Source organism: Mus caroli, chromosome 19 (assembly GCF_900094665.2).
Source record: "Mus caroli chromosome 19, CAROLI_EIJ_v1.1, whole genome shotgun sequence".
Taxonomy (NCBI): Eukaryota; Metazoa; Chordata; class Mammalia; order Rodentia; family Muridae; genus Mus; species Mus caroli.
Genome location: NC_034588.1, coordinates 362,720 through 374,385, shown reverse-complemented (window position 1 = coordinate 374,385; position 11,666 = coordinate 362,720). Strand labels below are relative to the sequence as shown.

General features: G+C 48.6%; 1 protein-coding gene across 1 annotated transcript in view; it reads left to right on the top strand.

Annotated features, from left to right (window-relative positions):
• Nucleotides 1-11,666, top strand: part of Lrp5 (LDL receptor related protein 5) — a 105,734-nt gene that overhangs the window by 62,367 nt on the left and 31,701 nt on the right. Inside the window, exons 8-11 of the mRNA XM_021152534.1 lie at nucleotides 2,168-2,384; nucleotides 4,622-4,911; nucleotides 9,565-9,791; nucleotides 11,003-11,187. Coding sequence (XP_021008193.1) covers nucleotides 2,168-2,384; nucleotides 4,622-4,911; nucleotides 9,565-9,791; nucleotides 11,003-11,187 — 919 coding nt within the window. The remainder of the gene's footprint in view (nucleotides 1-2,167; nucleotides 2,385-4,621; nucleotides 4,912-9,564; nucleotides 9,792-11,002; nucleotides 11,188-11,666) is intronic.

Below are 11,666 nucleotides of genomic sequence, written 5' to 3'. Positions count from 1 at the left end.
GAAAAAAAAAAAAAGAACACAACAGGGGCAAGCAAGATGGCTCAGCAGGTGACGTTGCTTGTGACCAGCCTGTGATAATTATGTTCAGAACCTTGGAACCCACATGATGGAAGGTGAGGGCTGATTCCTGCAAATTCTCCTCTGACTTAAATACTCACACTGTGGCACATGCACGTACTCACACACAGGGAGATGGGGGCAGAGGAAGAGGGTGCAGGGACCTGACCTCTGGCAAGTTAACACTGGAGTAGTGTCTTTCCTCCCGTGTGGATTATTTTCTCCCAGCCCCAATTTGGCTTGTATTGTGGAATTAGTCACTAGGTAACCCAGAGCCCTGCTTGTCGCTCTCTTCCCTCACCTGCTCTTCCTGAGTCTTTCTGCTCCCCATGCTAATGGATTGTGCTGGGGGTCAACCATTCCCCCAGACGTTTAACCCATAGCTGGTGGCCTGTGCACCACCTGTGTGTCTTGTAATGGGAACATAAGGATGAACTCTAGCAGGGAAGTGGTTGTCAGATGCACTAGGGAGGCAGAGGCAGGCAGATTTCTGAGTTCGAGGCCAGCCTGGTCTACAGAGGGAATTCCAGCACAGTCAAGGTTACACAGAGAAACCCTGTCTTGAAAAACAAAACAAAAGAATGGACTCTGGGCTGTGTGAACTGAGGCTGTCTGTTACTGCCCTCTGTTGGTCACTTAACACCATTGAGGCAGCTAGCTCAGCCCTAGCTGCAGCCTCCAGCCTAGACCCTTCACACCTCCCCGAGCACCTGCCCCTACCTGGTTCTCAGCAGCTCTGATGGTCTCCAGCTCTGAATGGCTATAGATTGGAGCCCAGCTTTGGTCTTTTGTTTTATTATATTTCCAGGGTGGGTTACCTACTGATTAGTTTGGTCTTTCCGATGCAGAAGTAGACTGAGGCCCATGGGCTGCAAGGACTCATTCAAGGACATTCAATAAAAGATCATGGGGTGGAGTGGGGGCGACCCCTGGCGGTAGGCGGCAGAACTACACTGTCTTACCTGCCGCTCTTCACCTCTTGCTGTGAACTGTAGCGGTTCAGTATTCAGTGCTAGACCTGCCTTGTAGTTTTTGCTGTCTGTTCACCTGATGAGCAAGAAGTACAGCCTTGCTCAGGAGGCCAGCCAAGCCTTGTCTGTAATTACCTTGTGTGTTTCCTCATCCTTTTCTCTGTGCCTGGGATGTCACCATTGCCACTGCTGATCTTCAGGGGTCACCAGAGTCCCACTCATCCTGTGGCTTTAAAAAACAACAGCAACAACAGGGGCCTGGGGAGGTGGCTTAGTGCTTAAGAGCACTGGCTGCTCTTCCAGAGGTTCTGAGTTCAATTCCCAGCAAACACATGGTGGCATCTGATGCCCTCTTCTGGCACACAGGTGTACATGCAGATAGAGCACTCATACATAAAATAAGTAAAAAAAAAAAAAAATTAAAACTAACAACAAGAAGAACACCCCGACAAAAGGAGAGTTCTGGGGCTCACGCTGGTCTTGACATCGTCATGTAGCTGGGAACGACCCTGACCTTCTTTCCACCTCCTGAGTGCTAGGATCATCTGCGTGCCCTACCAAGCCTAGCTGTTGGTGTGTGGGATCATGCCAGGTGTGCACTGTACCAGCTGAGCCACACCCCCAGCCTAAATGTTTGTTTTAATCAGCATAGCCTTTTCTAGAAGAAGACTTGGCTCTTCTGTGCCAGCATGGACAAGGAAGGAAAGGACCGCCGGTCCATGGGGTTTGATTTATCACTAGAGGTGCCCAGAAGGGACAAACCTGCCCAGATTGTGGTTTGGCCTGGCCCTTTGAAACTGTGTTGTATGCCTACCCCAGTACCTTAGCAGACGTTGCTAATAGATCCCAGGAAGCCTTCCCACAGTGCTCGCCCTGTAAGTACTCCAGGCCCCACTCGTGCCTCATCAGCAGTCATGGAGAGAGGACTCTTGGCCTGTTCAGTGTGCACACCCAGACTACAGAGGCTATAGGACATGGGAAGTGTCATTTGTTTGGTAACACCTGGCCTCTTGTGGCACCTGGTTAGGTGCTGATGAAGAGGAGGCTCTGGGGCAGCTCGAGCCTGAGGCAGGCCCCAGGTTGGTTCTTGGTTGGTGCAGCCCCTGTCTATCCAGACTCCTGTTCTTGCCCTCACACAGGTGATCAACATAGATGGGACAAAGCGGCAGACCCTGCTCGAGGACAAGCTCCCACACATTTTTGGGTTCACACTGCTGGGGGACTTCATCTACTGGACCGACTGGCAGAGACGCAGTATTGAAAGGGTACACAAGGTCAAGGCCAGCCGGGATGTCATCATCGATCAACTCCCCGACCTGATGGGACTCAAAGCGGTGAATGTGGCCAAGGTTGTCGGTGAGTCTTGGAGCTCTGAGCCATGGCTCCACTTGGCCAATTGGCACCAGGAAAGGTGACAGGATCAGACCTGGGCTTGGTGTCCAGAAGTGTGTCTCACTCTGAGGATGGACAAGACAGGAAAAGGTGACGGTGTCTGGCTGAGGATAGGTGAGAGTAGGGGTGGCACATTGCCCAGGGAGAGAGAAGGGAGTGGTCACAGATTAGCTGTGTTGGGAATAACTGGCTGATGTGTCACTTCTTGCTGAATGCCAGGCCTTGGTAAGAGCTTCAGTGCCTGAGGCCAGCTGTACACTAATGCTAGTTCCACCCCATGAACACTGGGGACTGACGGAGGGACAAGGCCATTTGAGGAACAAGTGGAAACCTGGGACTCAGTGCATCTGCCTTGCTTTTGTCGTTGAGCCTGGCTGTGATTCTCAAATACACACCTTTTACCTAACAGGCAGGATGGTAAAAGATTGTACTTTCTGAGGACTCCAAACATGGATCTGTACGGTGGGGACCAAGGACTGTTTGACGAAGGATGGGCTCTGTTCCCGTCTGCCACTCCCGTGCTTGGTGCCACACCTGGGCCATGCTTACTTGTCTCAGGTAGCCTTTGTTTAGTAAATAAATGCAGGAATAGCCCTCAGTGGTTTGGGACACCCGTTTATAGTCAGTGGGTAGGTGTGGTGTTTAGAGAGCTGCCTCAGGCTGGAGAGTGGCTCAGGAGCTCACAGTGCCTCCTGGTCTCCTGGAGGACCCAGGCTCTGTTCCCAACCCAACCAACTGTAACTTCAGCTCCAGGGGCATCCGATGTTCTCTTCTAACTTTCTTCAACATTTGCACACATGTGACACACACACATAATAATAAAACAAGAAAACAAAGCAAGACAAAAAAGGAACCAAATCTACGGGCTGGTGAGATGGCTCAGTGAGTGGAGGTGCTTGCCGCCAAGCCTGATACCCTGAGTTCAATGCTCAGGTCCCACACGGTGGCAGAAGGCACCAATACCTGAAAGTTGTCCTCTTACCTTCACATGTGTGCTATGGCATGTGCATTTATGTGTGTAAGCATGTCACATGTACACACATGTAGGCACACAAGCAGGCACACATGCAGGCACATGCACACCCACATATATCACGCATACACCCATACATATTGCATTCACATGTGGACACACAAGTACACATGTGTACACACTCATACCGCACACTCACATACACATGTGCACACACACAGGCACAAACACATACGCTCATACATACCACACATAACCACACACAGTAAATGCGACTGAGCTGCCGAGCTTTAGCAGTAGGAGGCAGGTGGTTGAGCTTGGATCTGCAGGATCAGGCAGGGGGTGCCTGGCAGAAGAAGAGAGACACCTGAACAAAGACCCATCAGGGAGGCAGCATGGGTGACCAGAGGCATGGCTTGTGTGTCCTGTCACTGTGGTAGGCCACATGGCAACCTGCAAGGCTGACAGGCTTCATTTCACGAGCCACCTGTAAAAATGCAGCTGGCATGTGCAGGGCACCAAAGGCCAGGTCCACCTGCGTCCATTGGGAAGCAATCCTGCCCGGGCTGCCAAGTCAACTTGAGAAGCTGCCCCTTCACCCCATTTGTTATCGATAAGGGGAAGAACACTCCTTTTGTAGTTTAAATTCTTAACATAAGTTGCTAAGGCTGCAGTTTGGAAGCAGAGTAAGATAACAGGCTGGCTCGGAATAAATGACTGATACCTTCTGAGTGCTCTAATCAAAGACAGATGTCATTGGCTGGCCATGGCACACCTGCATTTTATAGGTTGCTAAGGGAGTTAGTGAATTAGGGAACATTCTGGAAGAACAAGAAGAACCAATGTCATCAGGTTAGGCGTTGAGGAGGAGCAGTTGGCGAGAGGTTGAGTTGTGGCACCATCGCTTGATGGGCTGATGTAGCTCAGGCTGGGCCATCCCTCGTTTGCAGATGATGGTACCTTGAAGCCTTCTGTACTCAGTTTCCACTATTAACAGATGTGATGCCCTGGGACTGGGGCCTGGCAGTGGTAGGGCTCTGTTGTATTGTCGCTGATAACTGACTATAGTAGATGAGACTTTGGCTGCTCCCATCCAGACTTTCTTTCACTCCTCCTTCTGGGGTCCCCTTTTGGTGGGTGGCAGGAATCCAGTCACACACAACTGTGAGCTGGTGTTCCTCCCCTTTGACAGACTGCTGTCGTTCAGAGCTGTGCATTTGCTTCACAGGAACCAACCCATGTGCGGATGGAAATGGAGGGTGCAGCCATCTGTGCTTCTTCACCCCACGTGCCACCAAGTGTGGCTGCCCCATTGGCCTGGAGCTGTTGAGTGACATGAAGACCTGCATAATCCCGGAGGCCTTCCTGGTATTCACCAGCAGAGCCACCATCCACAGGATCTCCCTGGAGACTAACAACAACGATGTGGCTATCCCACTCACGGGTGTCAAGGAGGCCTCTGCACTGGACTTTGATGTGTCCAACAATCACATCTACTGGACTGATGTCAGCCTCAAGGTACCTGGCATGAGGTTGCAAATGCCTGCTGCTTTCTATGAGGCCTTGCCTGTGAAGCTGCTGCTCAGGGCTCCATGCTGATTGGTTTTGTTTATTTTTTAAGAACTGTCTATTGTATTAGGGCTAGAGAGATGGCTCAGCACCTGAGGATGCTCCCTTCTCTTCCAGAGGGTCTGAGTTTAGTTCCTAGCATTCCCATCAGGAGGCTCACTATATCCTGTACTTCAGCTCCAAGGGATCTAGTCTCCTCTTCTGGCCTTTGTGGGTACATAGTGCACTTAAATGCACTTGGGCACACACAGGTACACATCAAATGGTTTTAAAAATTAAGGACCAAAGGACTGGCTCAGTGGTGAAGATCATTGGCTGCTCTTCTAGAGGATCTAGGGTCGTGATTCCCAGCACCCACATGGTATTTCCTGACAGTCTTTAAGTCCAGTTCCAAGGGATCCAGTGTCCTGCTCTGGCCCTGGCAGGTACTGCATGTACAGACACATTCAGACAAAACACCCTAACATAAAGTAAAAGTCAATCTAAAAACCAGTTTTTAATTTTAATTTTAATTTTTTTCTGAAATGGGATTTCTCTGTGTAAGCCTGGCTATCCTCGAACTCATTCTATAGATCAGGCTGGCCTCGAACTCAGAGATTTGCCTGCCTCTGCCTCCTGAGTGCTGGGTGTGTATCACCACTGCCTAGCCCCATTTTTTAAAGTTAAAACTTTAAGACTATATGGGGGTTGGAGAGGTGGCTCAGTGGTTAAGAACACTGACTACTCTTCTAAAGGACCAGGGGTCAATTCCCAGCAACCACATGGCAGTTCACAACTGTCTGTAGCTCCCAAGATCTGACTGCTCACATAGACATACATGCAAGCAAAACAACAATGCACATAAAATAAAAGTAAATATTTTTTAAACATTAGAGTATTGAGACTAAGGAGATATTTTAGTAGCCAGAGAGCTTGCCATGCAAACAGCAAATTTAAGAACCAGGGTTGGGATCTGCTGGTGGGCATGGCAGCCTGCCTGAAATCCCAGCCTCTGAAGGCAGAGGCAGGGATTAGCTGCCTTTGGCTACTTTGTGATTTTTCTTTCTCGTACTCTTGCCACTCTTTCAACACCCTAACACTAGATAGAGAAAAAAAGGAGAGAGGAGAGAGGCAAAGACTCCTGAATAAAGTCAGGGGCTGGAAAGGGGGCTACGTTACCATTAGACTACTTCCTGCTGATTAGCGACATCGCGTTCCCTGGTGAAATTTTGACCTCTGTCAGATATCTTCTTTCTTCTTTGTGACTACTTAACCCAACTATCAATAACCAACAACCTTCCCTGCCTCTTGGTGCCCTAGCATCTTATACCCTTTAAAAGGTTCCCAGAGTGCCAGGCGTGGTGGCGCACGCCTTTAATCCCAGCACTCAGGAGGCAGAGGAAGGTGGATTTCTGAGTTCAAGGCCAGCCTGGTCTACAAAGTGAGTTCCAGGACAGCCAGGGCTATATATACAGAGAAACCCTGTCTTGAAAAACCAAAAAAAAAAGTTCCCAGAATTCCAAATGTCAGACAGTCACAGAAATTATCTGTAACTGGCAAAAATTACACCCGTGGTAGAGCATGAGGCAAATCATAGTCAGCTGCTGTGACAGTCTGAAGCAGCCCCATATCCCACATCTATGATTAAAATGAAACTATATTATAATGTTTCTGTGATTTTAAAAGAAAGCAAAATTCCAAAATTGTCACTAGAGCAGGGGATCCCTGTTGCAAGCTGGCTAGCTAGACTGGTTGTATGGCTCCATTTTGGTTTTAGTTAAGAGACCCTGTGCCATGAGTAAGGTGGAGGAATGATCGGGAAAGACTCCTAACACCAGCTGTGAGCCTCTCTGTACATGCATATATATGTGGACACATACACACACAGACAAAGGAATTATAGTATCGAATATAACTCAGTTCAGGCTGATAAAATATTAGCACACCTCCTTTTGTTTGTTTCTCTGTTTTTTTCCGGGTTGGGGGAGGATCTTTTTGTGGCGCTCTAGCTGACCTAGAACTTGCTATGTAGATCAGCCATCCTTGAACTCATACAGATCCACTCGCCTCTGACTCTTGAGTGCTGACTCTAAAGGTATAGTGCCCACAATTTAATAAGCAAATGTGAATGTCTGTGTGGTAGGTCCAGGTGACATGCCCATGCAGAGTGCTGTAGGAAATGCTTGGTGAGCCTTGGCACTGTCCCATGCTCTCCCATAGCCCGTTTACCTCACAGCTGGTCCCACTCACAGTGTGGGTGTCATTGTTCTGGATGGGGAGCAGGGAGGAGACCTGGCTCCTAAACGGGGCCCGTGGAATGTGCTGATTATGTAAATGGTTGTCCAGGGATATAGTGGTGCCTGTGTGTTTAGGAGTTGCCTGTGGCTGTTCTTGTGCCATTAGGCTGAGGAAAGCGGCTACATCTGGGAGGTGTGAGAAAGCTGAAATGCTCTCTGTCCTTTTTGTAAAAGTTGGCTGATCTCTGCTCTAATTCATTAGATAACTAACACACTTCAATTACCTTTCTTAAAAAAACCAAAATCAAGCTGGAGAGATAGCTCAGTGGTTAAGAGCTCTGAATGCCCTTCCAGAGGACACAGGTTCAATTCCCAACACCCACATGGGGGGTTCACAACTGTTTGTAATTCCCAAGATCTGACACCCTAACACAGGCATACATGCAAACCACCAATGTACACTAAAACAAAACAAACAAGCAAAAAAAACAAAATCAAATCATTTATTGTTGTTGGGCATAGTGGTGCATGCTTGTAGCGCTAGTACTTGGGGGTCTGAGGCAAGAGAATTGTGAATTTGAGACCAGCCTGGGCGATCCTGTTCCAACAAGGAAGGTGGGGCCAGGGAGGCGGCGAAGAAAGAAGACCACCCACATCTTATGTTACTGTTTATTTCTTGTGGTTATTTACTTATTTATTTTTAATGCTTATTTTTCTTTATGTCCGTCTGTGTTAGATACCCTGGTATCTGTGGAGATCAGATAAGGGTGTCAGGTCCTCTGGAGCTGGAATTATGGACAGCTATGAAGCGCCTGGGGTGGGTGTTGGGAACCCAGTTCAGGCTCTGCAGTAGCAGCAGGCACTCCTGAGCACTGAGCCATCTGTCTACTCCGTTCCTAATTCTTATTTTTTTGTTTTTTGTTTTTGTTTTGTTTTTTTATTTTTTATTTATTTATTTTTTTTGATTTATTTATTTATTATATGTAAGTACACTGTAGCTATACTTCAGACACTCCAGAAGAGGGCGCCAGATCTCGTTACGGATGGTTGTGAGCCACCATGTGGTTGCTGGGATTTGAACTCTGGACCTTCGNCCCCCTTGTTTTTTTAAAAAAAGATTTATTTATTTTTTTTTTTTATGACTACGCTGTTGCTGTCTTCAGACACACCAGAAGAGGGCATCAGATCCCATGACAGATGGTTGTGAGCCACCATGTGGTTGCTGGGAATTGAACTCAGGACCTTTGGAAGAACAGTCAATGCTCTTAACTGCTGAGCCATCTCTCCAGCCCTCTTTTTTTTTTTTTTTAAGACAGAATTTACCTATGTAGTCCTGCTGTCTTAGAACTCACTCTGTAGACCAGGCTGGATTCTAGCATGCACCACCACGTCAGGGATTTTTTTGTTTTTAAAGATGTATCTATTTTGTGTGTGTGAGTGTTTTGCCTATTTGTATGTGTGTGCACTACATGTGTGCAGTGCCCATGAAGGTCAAAAGAGCGTGTTGGATTCCCTGAAACAGACTTATAGATGCTTGAAGGTCATCATGTGGGTGTTGGGAACTGAACCCCTGAGATCCCTCCAGCCACGCCCCCTTCCCTGATTATTAACAGCTCTTAGAGCATTTCTTCTTGTTTGAAAAGTTCTTTGCTGTATATATACACACCCACAGAATTTTATTTTACTTATGTATGTTGTAGAAAATCTCCAACCCCAATAAGCCCATGCCAGGAAAACCCAGTTGTGTATTTATAAACTGCACGCCTATGTTGGGCAGATATATACCGCTATCTTCCCTGGCTATGAAATCCTGCTACTTGCAGTGTCTTCAGGCCATGCACTTTTGCTACATCTTCCTTCCAACATCTCTCCCTCTGTCCTCCATTTGCAGTCTCTTGCAACTCCTCCCACCCTGCTACCTCTTTCTTGTATGGAGAACCCGCCTTCTCATTTTCGCCCAGCGATTGGCTATTTGTCATCTTTCTTAGTCGATCAGATAATTAAGAGAAATTCTTCTACATATGTATGTGTGTAGTCCTATGACTATATGAGCACATGTATGTTCGGTGCTCCCAGAGGCCAGGGAGAGTGTCAGATCCCTCTGAAGTAGATTTGCCTGAGTTTGTGAGCTGTCTGACGTAGGTGCAGCGCCTGGCCTCTAGTTCTCCTGACTGAGCAGCAAGTGCTCTTAGCTGCTGAGCCTTCTCTCTGTCCCAGCCCTTCATGTTCTTACTCACTCCCGGATTCAGGTGTGATTACAAGGGTTTTTAAGCCTCCTGGTAAAGGTCATCTTTTTTATATTATAGTCCTCTGTCTGGAGACTTGGCTGTGTCTCCTGGGTTGATGCTGGACCCTCACATGACCCTTTCCTTCCTCATCCTCACAGACGATCAGCCGAGCCTTCATGAATGGGAGCTCGGTGGAGCACGTGATTGAGTTTGGCCTTGACTACCCTGAAGGAATGGCTGTGGACTGGATGGGCAAGAACCTCTATTGGGCGGACACAGGGACCAACAGGATTGAGGTGGCCCGGCTGGATGGACAGTTCCGGCAGGTGCTTGTGTGGAGAGACCTTGACAACCCCAGGTCTCTGGCTCTGGATCCTACTAAAGGGTAAAGGCTGCTTTTGTCTGTCGTATGATGCAGGCCCCTCCCATCTGTCCACAGGGCCTCGGCTGGCCCCACAGAGCACCTGGTGCTTGCCACTAGCCTCAAAGGTGCCAGGGCTGGCAGGATCCTAGAAGATTATCTTTCTCATTCTTAGAGGGGAAACTTAGGCTAGCTAGCATTGAAGCTGCTGTCAGGCACTAATGTAAAAAGGCAGAGACAACGTCATTTGTAACAAGCATTGGTGAGCCAGACACAGGCAGATTCTCAGGTTTGCTGGCTAGCCAGTCTAGTCAAATCGGCAAGCTCCAGGCTCAGTGAGAGACCCTGTCTCAAAATAAGATAGGAAAATCAGTGAGGAAGATACTCAGTGTTAAGCTCTGGATGGACACACACATGCACGCACGCACACATACATGTCTGATGCCAGCTCAGGCCTCCTTCCGCAGTGGTGACCAGACTGCCCTTCATAGATGGCGCTGAGGCCCTTGGATTTATGACTGTTCAGAAATGTTGGTTTGCAAGCTCTTGGCCTTGGCCTAAGATCTGCCTAAGAAGGAGTCCCACCTTGGGATCTGAGGCCTGGTGGGCCAGGTCTGGTCTTTTCTGGTGCTAAAAGACCCTTTTGGAGCAGGGCACATATTCACTCTATAGAGCATCCACACTGCCATGGGGACAACTGAACCCTGCCTGAAACAGAAGCTGTGAGCTCAGGATGGCAGGAGGAAGACAAAGGACCAGGTGCTAGCAAAGGCCAAGAAAGTCTTCCAGATCTTAGAACGAGGTGTGGGCAGTCTTTCCAGATGGGCAGGGGAAGAGGAAGACGGGGCCTTCTGTGCTCCGTTAGCACTGGTCAGGTTTTCACTCTTGAGAAAAGGGTCCATCATCTGTACTTGCCCACATCTCTCTCTATTTCATGGGACACCAACACTCGGCCGGCTTAGTGAAGATGTGGCTTGCTTTGGCAGTTTTGTCTGATGGCTTTTCTGCATGTCCTGTTTGGCTGCACGTGGGTTCTTCCCATACTCTGGCAAGAGTCAGCAGTTACCTGAGGTCTGGCTCCTTCTTACTTACTGGGGAAACATCACTGACCAGCTTCCCCCAGGGCAAGAGGGTTAAGTCTAGGCGGTGTTGCTTCCTCTCTGCTGTATTCTCTGTGTTAAGCAAGGATTCAACTAAGCTGGCATGCCCCTCTCCCCTTTACTGGTATCTTCCAGCTACATCTACTGGACTGAGTGGGGCGGCAAGCCAAGGATTGTGCGGGCCTTCATGGATGGGACCAATTGTATGACACTGGTAGACAAGGTGGGCCGGGCCAACGACCTCACCATTGATTATGCCGACCAGCGACTGTACTGGACTGACCTGGACACCAACATGATTGAGTCTTCCAACATGCTGGGTGAGGCTGGTGACCTCGGGGGTGGGGTGAGGGCTGAGTGACAGGGCTCTCGCTTCCCCCTCCTTATGCATGCTAGCCTGCTCTGTCCAGTGAGCCCCTTGGTATCACAAAGGCAAAGACACAGGACTCTTCCCCTCTCCTGCAGCCATGTCCCCATCTAGCCCTGGTATCCTTACCAGGAACGTGTTGGGAATGGATTTCCGGACTCTAGGTCCCAGCCAAACCCTGAGCCAGGACTGGTATTTTACCTTCTACCACATGATAGTGCTTTTTATTGGAGGTAAACTGAGGCTAAGTATGTAGTAGGGCTTGTTTGATATCACCCTGCAAGGACTCTTCAGAGCTTCCCAGGCCTAGATTTGGCCTCCACCAGCTAGTAGCACCAATTCCTTCTGCATCCAGACCCCTTTCTAACAAAACCTATGTATTTAATTCCTTCTGCATCCAGACCCCTTTCTAACAAAACCTATGTATTTAAT